General features: G+C 34.4%; 2 protein-coding genes across 5 annotated transcripts in view; one reads left to right on the plus strand and one right to left on the minus strand.

The window, feature by feature from the left end:
- The window catches only part of LOC134746044 (general transcription factor IIH subunit 2), a 250,183-nt gene that overhangs the window by 85,083 nt on the left and 146,867 nt on the right, over positions 1-18,233 (minus strand). The window lies entirely within an intron of this gene.
- Positions 5,553-13,335, plus strand: LOC134745772 (uncharacterized). 4 transcript variants are annotated; one of them, XM_063679852.1, is made up of 16 exons: positions 5,553-5,682; positions 6,211-6,276; positions 7,297-7,337; positions 7,416-7,490; positions 8,065-8,136; positions 8,609-8,683; positions 9,123-9,200; positions 9,437-9,517; positions 9,989-10,066; positions 10,542-10,622; positions 11,067-11,144; positions 11,462-11,569; positions 11,731-11,787; positions 12,087-12,188; positions 12,865-12,924; positions 13,261-13,333. In XM_063679852.1, exons 2-15 carry the CDS (start codon positions 6,217-6,219, stop codon positions 12,896-12,898), a joined length of 1,020 nt encoding a protein of 339 aa, XP_063535922.1. In that variant the 5' UTR covers positions 5,553-5,682; positions 6,211-6,216; the 3' UTR covers positions 12,899-12,924; positions 13,261-13,333. The 4 variants fall into 4 exon arrangements, with proteins under 4 accessions (XP_063535922.1, XP_063535924.1, XP_063535925.1 ...); XM_063679854.1 differs by having other exon boundaries at positions 7,416-7,484; XM_063679855.1 differs by lacking the exon at positions 11,731-11,787 and having other exon boundaries at positions 13,261-13,334.

An 18,233-nucleotide genomic window follows, 5' to 3' on the forward strand; every position in this document is an offset into this window, starting at 1 on the left:
TGGCCTAGTGGGTAGTGACCCTGGCTGTGAAGCCGATGGTCCTGGGTTCGGGCATTTATTTGTGTGATGAGCACAAATAATTGTTCCTGAGTCATGGGTGTTTTCTATGTATATAAGTAGGTATGTATTTATCTACATAAGTATGTAAATATATCGTCGCCTAGCACCCATAATACAAGCTTTGCTTAGTTTGGGGCTAGGTTGATTTGTGTAAGATGTTCCCTAATATATATATATTTATTTATTTTATTCCCCCGTTTACCCGTTTTCGTTTCTCTTGAGAGAAAAAGTAATAAAACCTGTCCTCTATGTATGTTATTGTAACGTATTGCAACATAAAACTATCTCATACACATGGAATGAATGAGCACAATGTTGCATTTACAACCACCGTGGTATTTATTTTGAATTAAAATAATATAATATTAAAATTGACAATTAGTATACATCCCAACGTTCTATAATCCCGAAATTCAATATACGTACGCGATATAATCCGATTTCGTAGTTTTATTTCATGAGACTATCGCGGTAACCGAAGACAATATTAAGCCTTATACCATCGATTTTTTTAGCTTTGCAGGGAGATTGACTCGTTTAACCTACGACCTCTGTTTTAAAAGAACGAAAGAACCACTCCGAAAACACAGCTAGCTGCATTTTGCCCTAATAAAAGAAAATTATGTTAGTTAAAATGATGTTCAAAAATCGTTAAAATTTAAATCCACATTTTTAAAGATTTTATTTTTAACACAGCGTGTAGGTGTAAAATAAATTATAATATTATGTTTCATGTTGTTGTTGATTAATATTTTCTTTTTTCACTCTAAACATTATAGTGCGAAGGAAGCGTGGAGTGATATTTGGGCGCCTAATGAGTCGCCATGGGCCTCGCCGGCCAATTTAACAACATAAATAGGGCCCTTCCAAAACATAGACATCACTTCATCTGGGAACAATTTGTCCTTTATAAGGACATCTTTTCATCACTTTGAACGTACTTGAACCGCACAATTTAATTAAGTACGTCACGTTCTGTTTATACAGTATGCATAAGGCCCCAAAGCCTCCCTGGCAACGGGAATGCACTTATTTTTTAGCCATCCTGTATTTAGCTTTGTGTAAGTATCCACAATACAAGCTTTCTTAAGCTTACTATGGGGCTTAGTCAAACTGTGTAAGGGTGGACACCAATACTTGTATATTATTTATTTACTATACAAGTATTCACAAATACTAGGACAAAGCGCTCTTATGAAAATTCTCGTAACAGTTTTGCCAGGCAAGCAATGTATTGTTCACAATCAAGTCACAATAAAACTAAACTATATATGTATATATAATTATATTTTTTTTTTATATAAACCATTTGTATAGCATTGTATTATCGTATTGAAAAGCGACAAGGTACTAAAGTGTGCAGATGTTTATGACGCAGATTCTACGCGCGTCCCCCGCGGCGACGGAACTGCACTGCAACGTCGTAAAGTGGACGGTATGTGGGCGATTACGTGGCAAGCATTGGCAACCAATATTTATAGGATAAAAAAAAACAACCGAGCGTGTAAAGGAAAACATTATAACTGCACCGGGAAAATTGCATAGTACTATAATAGTAGATTATACACTGAGGGGATAAAGCACTGTTTTATGTCACGGGCGCGATATTGAATCATGAGCAAATAAACGAAGCTCGCTAACGAACTCGCTATTTATATCAAAAGGTCCTCTGTAAACTAACCGCCTTAATGCATTAATGTTATATTTTATTATCTGTGAAAACTTGTCAAAAACTTGTTAAAGGTACAGTATGTATAAGTTACTCTATGGTTTACTAAAAAGGCTACTCCTTCACTTTGGTGGCAGAACATTGCAGTAATATCCCCTATTACGATAACTTTTCTTCTTGTTTACATCGGTAACATTTGATGACTTTCAAAGTCTGTCGTCAAAAAAATCTTGCCAGTCAAATATATAAATACCACTAAAATCCGCAACATGCCGACGACCAAATAGAATCTTGTCGGCCTTTAGGTAAGGGCTCAAAACATTTCTATTATTCTTATTTGTAAGAGTAAATAGGCGGTAACTAGTATTTGGATAATCTACTCATCCATTTGGATTGTTTTACTCTGTATAGGAAGAAATGTGCGGTCTGTACATATTTTCCCGATAAAGGTACACATTATCAGAACCGACTCTTCAGTGAAGGAAAATTTGCATAAGTCTGGGAATAAATTCATATTCATAAGGTGTCAGTCACCAATCCACGTTTTTACCATTCCACTCTCACGGAACCGTAATAATCGAGGGCTGAAAGCCTGACAATACGTAAGATCTCATTCAGGTTCTTACAAACAATATCTAAATAAGGTATCGCTATAAACTTTATTACAAAAAATTCAAAATATAACATTTTTTTAATACACACCTACACAGATAATTAAGAGTCCAACCACACTACTTAAATGTTCATGTCAGTATGGCGCTCGGCGCTCTGGGATATGCATGCCTTTTGACTTCCATGCAGAAGAATATAATACGCACCTGCCAAGTCAGTGCAAATTTAGCGTGGTCGAAGTGTAGCAATTATTTGTTTTATTTATAGGGTATCTAGCTTTTCTAATCTCGCTTTTCAGAAAGGCTAAGATCCAGCCTCGAGTATACTACAATACGTTCGTAGTATAACCGACAATACAGCTCATTCTACAGAGAAACATGACTGAAGGACATGCTCGGTCATTATGATAGTGACAGGGGAATATATTATACACAGCTTAACGTTGCAGCTCATTAAAGCAGGGACATTATTATGTAGACGGAATACGGTTCTCCGAAACGTTGGACACGGAAAATCCGAATATTAGAAATGTTGGAGGTAGTTTCGAATTTGGTCGTGATTATGTCTCGTTTGGTGTTTATCTTGTGATTCTATAACATAATTTCTCTACGTTTATGCTAATGTTCTTCAACCTGTATTACAGCCTGAAAAATATTTTTTTTGTCCTTTAGTATTCGTGTAAGGAGCTCCGACTTGTTCATCGGCTAAGCATTGCCAGGCATTGATTGCGACAAGCTCAATCTGTTTAGATAACTCCGAGTAGTTCGAAGGCCCGACGCGCCCGAACTATTGAGGCTAGACTTAGCACAACCGCGACGGATTTCAGATAAAGTAGGCAGATATTAATTATGGATGTAAACGAAACGACACAAATATGGCTAGTATAAAATTAATATCTGTAACTAGTAGTTAGTAAACGTCATAAAATCGATTCGTTACACTTACTGTTACTATGTGACTGATTTATATGATTAATAAACGTTGCAATGGAATTGATTAGACACACTTCAGCAAACATTAAACACAGTGTGATACTGATAATCACTTATCTGGAATATTTATTCGTTTTTTTTTACTACCGGTAAATTATATTGTAATGATATAACGAAAATATATTTATCTAGGACCGTGAGCTTAATTGACTTTATTAAAAATTATATAATCGATGACCTCGAGGGTAAATGTGTCCATTTTGAAATCATGGACCATATACATAACGGATATAAAGGAAGGAAATATTTATTAGGTATCTGAAGTGTGAAATCGGGCCCGATTTATTAAGGAACAATTTGACATGTGCTGATTTTGTAAACGAATATCCAATATCCGGCGTACCTACCTATAAATATTTACACAATGTACAGCTATTTTGCGCACAATTGATTGTTTACCACCTAGCTTGAAACGATTATCAATCACTAGCGAGCGACCCGCCCCGGCTTCGCACGGGTAGTTGAACAAAATTTACACAAAACCTTTACAAATTATACATATAAACCTTCCTCTTGAATCACTCTAACTATTAAAAAAAACGCATCAATATCCGTTGCGTAGTTTTAAAGATCTAAGCATACATAGGGTCAGACATACAGACAGCGGAAAGCGACTTTGTTTTATACTATGTAGTGAAACGCAGTTACGTGATTAACGGAGCTTGATAAAAATTTAGATTGACGGCAATCGATTGATCATTTTGGTATGTCTTTGTCAAGCGACTCTTCTTGTTTCGGCTAGACTGAAGCCAAAATATTGAAACTTGGCTTGAAACCGTTCGGTGCATGTGCTTGTCAAGTACCTATATATGCTTGACGTTGACAGCAATACTCGTGTATGTCGTTGTTCAGTGTCCAGTTTACCCATAGTTTACCTACATGACAGAAAATGAATATCGAAATGAAGAAGGAATGGAATGATTGATCATGTTACAAAATATTAATTACCTCATGCTCATCGTCCAATTTTGTCATCAAAACTTTCTTTACAGTACATATGGTGCTACTTTGTCGCACTAGTGCGTGCACTTTTTGTGCATATGTCGAAAGTTTAAATGGCCATATGTACTGTAAAACGTTGTTCGATACACGTGCGAATAGGTAATTCGCAACTCGTGTCGATTTAAAACACTCCCTGCGGTCGTGTTTTAATTTATCGCCACTCGTTTCGAATTTCCTCTTTTCCGCACTTGTATCGAAAATAACTATTACATGACAGAATAGCGAAATAGAGCAAAAACAAGTTTTGTATGAAACACGTAAATTCGCTGTATTTTGTTAACTATGGTATCTGAAGCTACATAAACTAATTTCAGACATAGATATACCTTATCCTATTGTAAGTACAAAGTTTCAGAGCCAACTAGCTACTCGTTTTAAAATGAGAGCGGAACTACGTTTGTATGGACAACCGAGCTTGCCGGAGACCCTTAACTTGTGAGATTTCACTCGCAGTATTTATGAAATAGATAGGTACATAATCATAAAAGTATCTTCGTGACTGTTTCCTGATGACATAACCGTCATGTCATGAACTTTCCAATATATCAACATCACAACAAACTCTCTTCCGACAGTTAGCAAACTATGTTTGTCATAAGTCATAAAATAAAGTTTAATAATTTCTTCCGCTAGCAATTGAGTAAGGTTAGGAACTCAAGATTACTTTAAAGTACACTAAATTAATTCGCAACGCATTAAAACAGACTTATACGATTAGAACCTATTAAAATTTTATTAACTGCAATATACTTTATTTAGATCAAAATGACAGCCGTTAAATAGTTATTATACTTATTATATATATAATATATATTATTTAGGTTCTATAATTTCGATAAAGTACCTGATAAATAAATATCCGTATGTTGATGGTTTAGTGGAATATAATTCTGTAGGTCCCTAAATATGTATAAATACAAACAAATCATTCTAGCGGGCGGTGGTAACCAAAATCTCTTGTATAATGAAATTAGAAAGGTATGCTTAGACTGATGATAAGTGGAATAGATAAGTACCTATCTTGAAAAAGAAATGCTTTTACGTAGGTAGGTACTTAAGACTAATCTTTAGGATCATTTCGTTCGTTATTGTAGTACATACCTACGTAACTATATAAAATTTCTATAACTTCAGTATTCAACTCTGATCTGTCAATCTGTCAGTTTTCGATACGGCTCGATAATAGGTAATCAATTTTCTTTAGTGCAAATAGAAAGCAATTAATGTGTCAAAACATTATCGCATCCACCGTGCAGTGTATGGGTATATAAACGGATGTAAAATTTTCAGTTACATTCCTCCAGTGCTCCAATCCTTACATATACGAGTACTTCACAGCAAATTCAGGTTTGTTACATTTTTTTTATTATAATTATTTGGACTGTAAGAAAATCAAATCTGACCTACGCCAATATTTACATTGGCATAATCTGCTAACATGCAATTTCAGTTTTCTTGTTTGGTAATTTTTCGAACTTAAAGTTTTTACTAGTTAATTAATAATCCAATATTATTTAAAGCACGGATATTTTGATGTTTTCTAGTTCTAGTAAATGACTGCCTTCAGAAAAATAAAATCCGCAATAAAAGCTTATGTCTAAAATGTGTTGTGTCAGTTCTTTACATGTCTGGCCGGAATTTCAGCATTCAAATATCACATAAATTACAAATATTAGTAGTTACTACTTACTAGTTAGTAGGTAGCCAGTACGTGGGCACTACTAGAGTTTACATTTTAGTAAAATGTAGAGCCAAATGGTTTACTGGATTCTAAAGGAGTATTAAAATTTCACAACTTAAATTATTTTGGTATTTCTTGGTCGAGATTGAGTAATGAACGTCTTCTAGATTTACACGTTTATTTTGCTTGACTAGGTGACAATGATCCGCCAAGCTGTCTTCATAATCGCCGCCATGGTGCTCTTGAGTGCTAGCGCACAAGTAAGTGAAAACTAAAACTATCTATGTGATCTAAGATTTTTCAAATTATCTGTTGTTCTGTCACATGCTGGTTTTAGGCTTAAGAGTACCCGGCAAGCTCGGCCGAATTTCACCTTCCAATACAAACGGAGTTTCGTTCTCATTTTAAAACTACGTGTTGGATTGTATTGAAACTTTATATCTAGGTCTGTAATTAGTTTATATAGCTATATTTTATAGTTTTGTATAAAAAACTTAAATTCGCTGTATTTTTTTTTACTATTGTATCTGAACCTACATAAACTAATTATAGACCTAGATATACCTTATCCTATTGTAAGTACAAAGTTTCAGACCAATCTAGCTAGTCGTTTTAAAATACAATCACACAATCACATCCCAGGCTCTGCGGGAGTTGACATATTCAACGACAAACTTGAACAGTTTAAAAGAAAGGTGACGAAATATGTTGGCTCACTGGATGTCCCAAAGTAGTTAGTTAGTCATAGTTTCTTAAAAATTCTAAAGTAATACTTAATAAAATATTAATAAAATATTTTTATAGTAAATATTTTAGTTAATGTAATGTACTAATTTCATATAGCCATAAGTTTACTGCATGTTCACTATTGTTCACAGGTACAAGACACTTATATAAGTTGTGGTTACCTATAATTAGATAAGCATCAGTAATGATTGTTATATAGATTTAAGAGCATGTAAGATGTATTATCTGTTGGTAATCCTAAATAAAGAAAATAAATAAATAAAATGAGAGCGTAACTATGTTTGTATGGAGAACCAATCTCGCCGGGGACTTAACTCTTAATTTGACAACGTACAAAGTACATTCTGGACTGGATTGGACCTAACATTTTTAGTAACTGGAATAATTACAACCTAGGAAGACCAAGAATGCCTAGCAAGTTTGAAATCTCTAAATAATCTTCGCTTTTCTGCATCTAATTAAGGCCTAAAATATCCAAGCAATTTGACCAAAATAAGAAAACTAAACTAATGATCACTTATATTATTTAACAGCGTGGCGCCTTAGCGCGAAAAATGATGCGCGATATGTTAAGGTAAGTTTAAAAGAAAATTGGTTCTTGTTTGAAAATCCTTGGTGAATCTGAAGTTAAAAGCAGTTCGTTCGTTCACAGGTCACAAATGGAGGATCAAATGCGACTTGACAGCCCTTATAGTCGCTCTGCCAAGGACAAGGACATGCAGTTAAAGTTAGTTTTAATAGTTTTTTTTTTATCATGACGTTAGTATTGCCCCATCTCGCATAATAGCGAATGTAAAATAACTTTTAATTTGAAATAAATTGCACGAGAATACGGTAAACAATTAATCGAGCTTTCCATAAATCTATCAATAAAACTGAGTGTAATTACATACTCATAAATAGATGCAATATAAATGTTACAAACATTTGGTTGATGTATTCAACCGAAATACCATCATGCCTTTCATTACCAAAATATTACTGCTACATAATTACAGTTTTTCTAATATAATTTTAATTATATGTCCGACAGTGGTTTACTTACCTACACCTACTTATTTTCCATTATTAATGGAGATAGTATTATGTTTTTCTGGTTCTTCTTCTTCTTGTGATAGGGGCTATATAAGGCTCCAAAACCTAAGTATCACTGCGACCATCCCTGATCTATTGTGAATATTGTGATCGCCACCTGGTACTACAACTGGTTCTGTACAACTTTTCTGGTTCATATACGAGGAACATTGTTTTAAATCTCGAGATATTTCGGTTTTAAAATGTAATCTGTTTTCGGTTTTCAGGATGCTGGAAGACCAACAACGTTCCGGTATCTCTTCTGCTGCAGCCCGTGCCATGGCCGATCAGGTTTTGAGGTTAACTTCCTTTCCCTTTTAAACGTTTCGTAATATCATACACTACCTAACGTTTTGTCATCCCAGCTATTCAACCATATCTAGGTCCATATTTATCTAAAGGATTATTACAGTTACCTTTTTGCAGGACGCCTATGCTATTTTATAGCTGAGTAGGATAGAGAAACAACATATACCTTTCTCTGTTCCTCTCAGCAGGAAGTGTCAATGATGAATATAAGTTACTATCTACAGTGACTGTAGGATGCGATTATTATAATTACGAGTATTAATATTTGAAGTAAGTTCCTACATAGAAACATAGTTAATAAAGAGTTGATTCAGTTCACTAGTGGTAAAACACTAAAGCTTAACAATTTAACGCATTCACTGCCAGGGAGCGTGGCCTAGGGACAAACTTGTATGACGGTGAACGCACATGTGCGTTGGGGGCAGTGAATGTGTTAAGCATAGCAAGTTTTTTTTGTTTCAGGGCCTCAGCGGAAGACCTACAGCGTTCAGGCGTTGTTTCTGCTGCGACCCGTTCCATGGTTGATCAGGTTTTGAAGTAAGCTCTCCTTCATTTTTATGAGACATCAGTGTTTAATGACATTCTGTTAGCCCAGTGCGCCCAGTGGGTTTAAGATGGTCGCGATTATATCGACTCTGTTATCTAAAAAGTATGTTAGTGTGAGAGTGACGACACGACACGATAGTACTTGTTTGCACCATACCGTCTGTCACCGTCAAGGTTGTTCGCTAGTGTGAAAAGTTCACAGTTCCCTGTATGACAACTGCGCTTGTTTATCTATTCTTAGTCACTTATTTATTTACTCTCTTTCTTATTTAAACAATAACTAAAGTATTCTACAGGTAAGCTAAATATTTAAGGACAAAACTAATCATTTTGAATATTGATAATATTCGTAACTAAAAGTTATATAAGTGAACTAGAGATATTGAGAGAGTTTGTTTAGTATTATTACAACACGTTTTTCGTTTCACAGAGCCTCCGTGGAAGACCACCTGCAGCGTTCTGGCATGCCTTCACAAATAGCTCGCTCTGTCGCCGATCAGGTTCTAAGGTTATTTTTTTGTTTCTCAAATTCAATATTATCACTCGTTACGAGGGCACATCTGCGTGGTCAAAAGAGTATTTAAAGTCTATACCGGATAAAATCTTCAGAAAGAATTTACTATGCCTACTTTATAAAATAATATTACCCTAGTGTACCTAGAACGTACATGGAATATAGACTATGTCAGCAAACTCCTCCCCAACACTAGGTATACTCAATTACACACTCTGTTCTGTTTACAGGGCTGCGTCCATTGAAGACCAAATGCAGCGCACTGGCATGTCTTCCTCTGCAGCCCGCTCTGTTGCTGACCAGGTTTTGAGGTTAACATACATTTTAATTAGACTTTATTCATTTATGACAGTACCGCTCTAGTATAAGTTACTCTATGTTTAAAGTAAAAGATTCCGACGAAAACAGAACTTCCTCCTTTTTTTAAAACTGTTAAAAAATATTAAAAAAATAAAATAACCAAATTATGAACTCAATGAAAAAATTACCAAATTAAGAGGTCGCATCTCCCACAACTATGAAACTTCCCATACAAAAACATGTTGTGAACGTTTTTTGACGGGGTCAGACGGTTTGAGCAAACATACCCTTAGTATTTCTGTTACTGCAGTTCTGTTAGATTGGCTCTATGACCAACTTTAGTAGCACTCGTATGATCTTTTGTTCAAATTAAATGTTTTGTGAAAGCAGGTGTTTGCTTAACAAAATATATTAATTTTTTAAATTGACACTAATTGTAGTTATGTAGTAGTATAAGAAAAGTTGATTGTTACGTTTTACAGGTCCTCTGTGGAAGACCACCTACAGCGTTCAGGCATGGCTTACTCTTCAGCCCGTTCTGTTGCTGATCAGGTTTTGAGGTATTTTTTTATTTCTTAACAACTTAGGTACGCATTGTCTACTTGAAAAACACAAATTAAAATATTTTCATAGAAAATAATTTAATTTGTTCTTAGAGGAAAGGGTACGGTCGCTTCTCCATACAAACGTAGTCCTAATTTTCCTCTCTGGAAATTGACATTATGGAAAATATTTTTACATAATTTGATGTATATTAACCATAGCTATACGTTTGACTTTTTTCATCTTTTTGATTATTGTCAAACATAGGAGCGATAAACTGATTTCATGATGCTCCTCTTATAATAATTAAAATTCAAAAAAAATCAAACAAGTAGCTGGTTGATATGTACAATAAATTGTGTCAAAATATTTTCAATAATATTAATATCCAGAGAGGAAAACGAGAACTACGTTTGTATGAAAAGGCGATTTCGCGCGGATCCTCCACTTTCGTCTTAAGTTACTTAAGTAGGTACAATATTTGGTTCACAGGACGGCCAGCATGGATGACCCGCAACAGCGCATTGGCATGCCTTCCGCCTCATCCCGATCAGTCGCTGATCAGGTCTTAAGGTAAGCTTTCAATCAGTTTCCAAGACGTTACGAGTTGCTTTTCACAAACATACTTATGATTGATGGTAATTTTCAGTCCTAACATTGGGTAGCCTAGGTAAATTTTATGACTCAAAACAAAATCCGCAAGAAAAGGTTCAAAATGGGATTTTTATTTAATTATTCAAATAATAGAGGCACCTACAACGAGCTGCAAAATTGCATGGACACATTATGAATGTAATTCACTCATAAAGTGGTTAATGGTGAGTCTCGATGAATATAGTTAATATCGTTTTGTCATACATATCAATTCATATTCTATTAGTTACGTAGGTACTGTAAAACAACAAATTGTTTACATAATATTTCCTTTTTTCTCTACTTTATATCTGCGTTTGCAGATTCACAAATTTAAAATTTTGCCGGTCAGTATTTGAATCATTGTTTTTTTTTCATTAACAGAGCCTCAATGGGAGACCATCTACAGCGTACCGGTATGTCTTCTGTTGCGGCTCGTACCGTTACTGATCAGGTTTTAAGGTGAGTTCCATTTTATTTTACAGACTATCCCCTTTATATTGATGTTGATGCATTTATGTTATCGCTCATTAACGACATATGTGACGTTCCACGGTAAAGGTACTTAAGGTACCTTATGCCGGTTGGCGCTTACGCTATTATTAACGCCGCACCAATACTATTGCGGTGGTATGAGACGTAAGCGCCAGCCGCCATAAGGTACCTTTTCCCGTGGAACGTCACATATATTATGGCTCGCAGAAGAATTCACACCTTTGGTCTATTAATATAAACATAGTAGCTATGTTTAATTTCAATTAGTTTCTTTTTTTTAACAGGTCCGCTCTGGATAATAAGAAATGGACGAGTGGATGGAGAAGTGGTTCCGATATGGACTCTGCTGTAAACTCTGGTGTAGACAAATCCGTTACTGATCAGCTTCTGAGGTTAGTTTAATAATAAAGCAAAGTCAAGATTTGACGAATATTTCACTCGCGAAGTTACGAGATAATTAATATTATACATATTTACTATACCTCTAGGCTTCTCTAGAGCTAATTATTTGAAAATATAGGTAATATCTTTAACAATTGTGTTCTCTATATAGATCCATGATGGATAACCAACAACGCAATGGTCTGTCTATGGCTGATAAAACTATGAGGTACATATTTCTTTCTAAATAATAATGTAGGGGGTATTTTTTTTAAATTGGTCTTTTTTCATGCTGGAAATCATGATGACATATTAAATAGATAAACTTCAAACTTATACATATTAAGGCAGCAGTTGTGACTTTTCTGTTATAAAAAAGACCATGAGTCAATTATTTAATACGTTACCTATTTATATGTGGTGTCTGAAGCGGTAATAGGAAAGCATAATGAAGTAAAACCATTTAATTTATTTCATAAACCGGAACTTGTGGTTCGAAAATAAATTTTGTACACACCCTTTTTACAGAAACTACGCAGATGACCAAGATCAACGTAGCGGAATCTCTGGAATGTCCTCGATCTCAGGAATGTCCTCAATGTCCCGTTCAATGGCCGACCAGCTTTCGAGGTTAACTTTTAAATCGTTTTAAAAAGTTATAAAGTATGTGAATAAGTTTGCAGCTGAGCCGCCTAGCTCAGGCAACGTCCTTCAGCCATCAAACTAATGTATGCATCAGTTGTTATTCGACATCAGTATGTTCTTGCCAGTCGTATACTCTTGTAACCTGTCAGATTAATAGTTGTGGTTATGGGGATCGTGGCACGCCCCTTTGTCCCTCAATCATATTGCATCGCATAATATGTCAGTATTGCATAAACCATGCACACGGTGCGCGTTAGAGGATCTGCCACCTTGTAGCCTAAATGGAAAATATTAAATTAACATTAATATGTATTCGTATATGTACATAAACGTTTATTGGTAAAAAATAATATTTTACATGTCAACAGTTAATTTCTAGTGCCAAAAATACATTATTTTTATTTAAAAGTAATTAATTACATTACGAAAATTTACAGTCTATCAGTATTTACGTATTGCGGTAAATTCATTGCATATATTTAAGTAGGTACCTTAATCAAAAAAGTCATATATTTATAAACATGGAAAAAAATAACAAAAATAATATGTAATTTTTTTCTGATTCAAGTAAATAAAAGTCAAAATCATTTCATAATCGAGTCGTTATATTATGTTATTATTTGTCCCTACTTCTATATGAGCCTTTATCTGTCTGTGACAGGTCAGCCTGGCAAAAACAAGACCAAGACGATTAGACGTGATGTAGCTTTATTTCTTGACGGTAAGTAATTAGATTAATGTTTCAGAAATTGAAATAAGATGAGACATGTTTTAAGGGTTCCATAGTCGATTAGAAACCCTTGTAGTTTCAGCATGAGCCGTTTTTGAGTTTTCTCAGAAAAATCATCTCTTCTAAGTAAGCATATAAATACTGCAAAGAAGTATTTTTTGTTATGTCTATTACATCTAACGCCCCCTTTTAAGTCTGAGTCAAATTATTATTATTATGAATAATAGAAATACCATAGAATCTTTTCAAATCATAATATTTTCGAAACCATCTTGTATTTCTTAAAATGTAAAATGATTACTTACAACTTTGTTTTTCAATTTACAGATTAGTGCTGCGACGCGTTGCAGCCGCACCTGGATTGAGCGAATCACAATTAATTATAATTATTGATATAAATTATACTTGTTTTCTAAATTCAAACATCGTTTTTTCATTAACAGCACAACCTATGCCCCAATGCTAGGCGTTGTCCCATTAGTTAGCACCTAAAATCTATTTATAGTAACATTACTATGAATAGATTGAAGGTATAGGTGCCGGACTAGCAGGAGTGACAAACAAACAGTTTATTATAGCAGCACAACTTAGAGCGATATTAAGACTTTGAAATCTGATGTTTTTGATACTACTGACATGATACAATCGTTTACATTATATCGCACGAGATGCACGAATCATGTGAAGGTTCTATCATAACAATAACAATTAATCAAGTTAAAATCCCCGCTCCCCAATAGCTAAATGTCCAGTGCTAAACCTCTTAGCTGGCGTCTTCAGCCGCCTTATTCAATTCAGTTCAGTTCAGTTCAGTATTCATTTGTTTCTTATTAGGCCACCAAACGAAGGAAAAATGGGGGAAATAATTCGTGTGTAAGCAAATGTTGGCGTAGTTGTAGGATTTGTAGGGAATGGTAATTAAACAACATACTAAAAGTACCGGAGGGTGGGGGTGAAGCTAACGGGTAGGGGGGTTTTAAGGTTCCTTTTTATAGTTGTTCGTAAATAACTCGTAAACGGCGGACCGTAGCAAAAAATAATCTGTTACATAGGTACATAATCTACATAAAATTGTCTACAAAAATATTATGTACACTTTCTGCTATGGGTCCTAGCAGATTTAAAAAGATTTTTTAAAAGTGGGAAAGTTACATATAAATCATATAATCAATCCTATAAGATCGTTCTTTTTAGTTTTTCGTAAATAACTCGTCTCTTCTCTTCCTCTTAGGGTTCTCTCAGGGTTTTCTACCTCCAGTGTCAGTTTGACGTGGTATTTTTGCGACATTCTGTATATCTATTTTGTAGGAAATTTTATATAGATTATTTACGTACCAGACTATTATTTGCTATGGGCTTCCGTTTACGAGTTATTTACAAAAAACTAAAAAGTACGATCTTAGAATCGATTATGAGTAACTTTGATGCTTTAAAATCTTTTTAAATATGGGTCCTAACAGAAAGTGTAAATAATCGTTTTTGTAGACAATTTTATGTAAATTACATAACAAAACATGTTTTGCTACGGGCCACCGTGTACGAGTTATTTACGAAAAACTATAATAAGGGACCTTTAATCATTTCAAATCATATTTTAATAACACGTACGTATATATATATGAATATATATATTAATAATATATATGTTAATAACCAGTATAAACTTCTCTATTTTTCTACCGGTACATCGATTATTTACAAAAAACTGCATTACATATACAATTGGAGACCAATTGCCATGGCCAATTTTAGGCTTGCGCGGTATTGTTAGCTAAGCGAACGTTGTCTTTATGTCCATGCATCTATATAAAAAATCACGGAAATGCAAATAAAATTAATATAATATACCAAATTGATTCGTAATGGATATGATACATTTAAGGAACTATGCAAAATGCTCATCGATACTATACTACCGGTAACCAGAGAGCTGGCAGTTTTATCTCGTATCGCATAAGTATTGCCATTCAGCGATGGAATGCTGCCAGCATATTTGGCACAATGCCGCGGGTGCCTTATTTGGATGTATTTTAAATTTTAATTTTAATTAGTTTTTAATTTCATTATTAAATAGTTTTGTTTATAATTATGTAGTTTATTTTTGTAACACCTAATATTATTGTAAAATAAATGATACATTTATTTTATATAATAATACTTGCAAAAGAGCGAGGAAATGCCGCCAGCATCTTTGGTACAATGCCTCAAGAGCCTATTTTAGATTTAAGCTAGTGATTAATTTCGTTTACGTAGTACAGCTGTAAGTATATATCTTGTATGTAAGTAATTTTTTTAATAACAATTGTTGCTTATTATCAGGCATCGTAAACTGCGAGCGAAATCCATTGAAGTACTAGGGTTGTTGTCAAGTCAAAGTACGTCATTTCAATGGATTTCGCTCGCAGTTTACGATGCCTGCTTATCATTAAAACTTGTAAATAAAATTCATTAGTTACATTCTTTGCATGAAAATGACAAGTAGTTGGCTATTTGTTACCCACGTGTCTTTGGGGATCCGTAACAGCGTTTTCACAATGTTCGATCCGATATCGGTACCGTGTTGAAAAGATAACTTAAAAAAAATAAGGACTTGTTGCCTTGGAGTGTGCCCTCTAGCAGCTGCTTTTCTCCAGGGATCGTCGGACATCTGATATCGGATCGTGTACTGTGTAAACGCTCTACCTCCATAAAACCCTAAGTTTTGTCTATATTTTAAAGTTATTAGTTTGTGAAAATAAGTAACTATCTATCTATCTTCTATCTCCATCTCCACATGTCTATCATTATTCATTATTAATATTAGTTGAGGTTTTCTGTATATTTTAACTGACCTTCAATACAAATTTGTTATTAGTAAGTTCAATTCGCCACACTATCGTGGTTATCGTGTTTGGCTAATTGGCTATCACGAAATTATATAAGAGCTGAGATAAAAACTTTGACGGCATTTCTCCACCTTATTTCAAGACCAAGTTTGTTAAAATTTTAGGTACGTATATTATGTTTATTGAATAAATATTATTTACGCTCTTTATCGATGCGAGATAAATAGAGGGTCTACCGTGGAACACGAAACACAAAATTTTGTTATCTGCCTCTCTACCACTCTCGCATATTCGAGCAATAGAGCGGCAAATAACGAAAGTTTAAGTGTGTGGTATTGAGTAGCCGTTCTGATTTAGCTTAATCAATTTTCTGCAGCTTTTCTAGCTTTCATTTTTCAATTAGGTCTGCAGAGCTTACAATCGAACCCTTTATTTCAAATTGAGTAGGTACATACCGATTTTGCATTAACAATTACAAACGGGCTTTCGTTATAATTCCCGAATATACCTATCGATTTAAGGCCTACGCAAAAAAATATGTATATTGTGTTATGCTTCACTAGGTGACGATGACTCGTGGTGCGCTGGTCGTGGTTGCTGTGGTGCTACTGGTGGCTGATTTCTCAAATGGAGTAATTCATCTAAAATGATTTAAATGATACGCAATCGAGTAGGTACATTATACAATGGTGCCGTAATTAATTAAATCTGACACACTTATTAAACAATTTGCTATTCCTGCTACTGAAAAAGTTAGTATTCATTAAACAAATTCAGTATTTAATTACTAAGCTGCCCTTTCTTTTTAAACAGATGCCTAGGCCCACGAGTCATGTATTAAGGTAAGAATGAAATTAGATATGAAACAGTAGCACATAAAACTAAATATATTTACTTATGTATATGAGGTAATTTAATGGTTAGATACCAATATAGATGTGTTTTTTTATAATTATATGGATTAAAAATCATACGTAAAGAAACCAACCAACCAACTAGATAACTTTTTCATAACCTACTTTACCAACGGTGGTGAGCTAATAAGCTGCTATTGTAAATAACTTTAACTCCCGATGCAAAAAAGGGAGTATTATGAGTCTAAGTTTGTGTCTATTTGTGCCATAACAGTTCCTAAAATGGATGAACCTATTTTAGTGGAGTTTTCGGTAAAACCTACCTATTTACACCAGCTATGATTCTGGGATATGTTTGACCCACTAGATGGCTCATTTTCTTATTTATCCTTGCCTCTCCCGTTACACGGGGTCGGTTTTCCTAATCTTGAGGCGTCATATACTTCTATGATAAGCATCGTCATTAGACAGGCCTAACTCCTTCATATCCCACTGGATTTTCGTCAGCTAAGTGGTTAGTGGCCAGCCTTTCCCTCTTTTTAGTTTAACTCTGGAAAAACACTTATTTCCAGTCTACGCGTAACATGTCAAAACCAACGTAACCTGATGGACTAATTCATCTTCTTTGTAACAATATTTCGAACTTCATATCACAATCTTTCCTTATTTGTTTTATAAAAACAGTTGAATTGAAAATCTGTATTCAGTGGTAGCGGAATCGTGCCTTTTAACGATATTTTGTTACAGTTCCGGCCTGAAAAAAGACCGCTCCGGCGTAAGTGAGATAGTATCGTTTTGAAATTAATGTAGGTATAGGTATTATATGAATTCACTACCTACATTGTTTCTATATATTTTTTATTTATTTAGCGTGACGCCATCATCCATGTTCTACTGCGCCAAGTGCTAACGTATGTACCTAGAAAATAAACTTGTTTGATGATTTAAACTAACACGATTTTCACTCATAATTTTAAAACTAGCACGGGACTTAATCGCGTGCAAACTTACGTTTATTTATGACGTTTCGAACGTGACGTTACGTTCGTATTAACTTCGTAGTCACAGGCAGACTGGCGAGGAATTGTATCAACATCATGATTGTCGTCTTGGCTAGGCCCCTATTCCGTTTTTTAACTGATCTAATAGAAATGCCTATATACATCTCATGTTAAACTTAACCAACTAACAAAAGAGTAGTACGCAGGTAATGTTTTTTTTTACATAAAAAGAGGTACCAATTACTATATGTATGCCGTAAAATAACGTTTATTGAAAAAAAATTTTTTTTGTTGTAATTTATTTGTGCTGGTCTTATTCTATAATTTAATCGTTTACAGATATCGTTTGGCCGAAGAAGACGCGTTAAAGGAAGTAAGTAAACTTTTAACTAACGACGACGACAGTTTTAGAGTAACACCTACGCCGAGGTGCCGGCTCCGACGTCAAAAATAAAAATCATAAAAAATGCTAATTGCATTCCTCAAATTCACAGGTTTTATATCGGATAGTAAATCATTTTAGGTACCTTTTGAAATAATAGATATTATATTTCGAGGTAGGTAAGAAAACACACCATTTTTAGAGTACCTTCGACACTATCTCAGGGATGCTAGATTAG

This window comes from Cydia strobilella, chromosome 12 (genome assembly GCF_947568885.1).
Source record: "Cydia strobilella chromosome 12, ilCydStro3.1, whole genome shotgun sequence".
NCBI classification, from domain to species: Eukaryota; Metazoa; Arthropoda; class Insecta; order Lepidoptera; family Tortricidae; genus Cydia; species Cydia strobilella.

Bases quoted from the DNA above. Each gene is read 5' to 3' on its own strand.
- LOC134745772 (XM_063679852.1), top strand. From the start codon at position 6,217: ATGATCCGCCAAGCTGTCTTCATAATCGCCGCCATGGTGCTCTTGAGT. The intron at 7,338-7,415 runs GTAAGTTTAAAA...GTTCGTTCACAG, and splicing joins ATGATGCGCGATATGTTAAG to GTCACAAATGGAGGATCAAA. The intron at 8,684-9,122 runs GTAAGCTCTCCT...TTCGTTTCACAG, and splicing joins ATGGTTGATCAGGTTTTGAA to AGCCTCCGTGGAAGACCACC.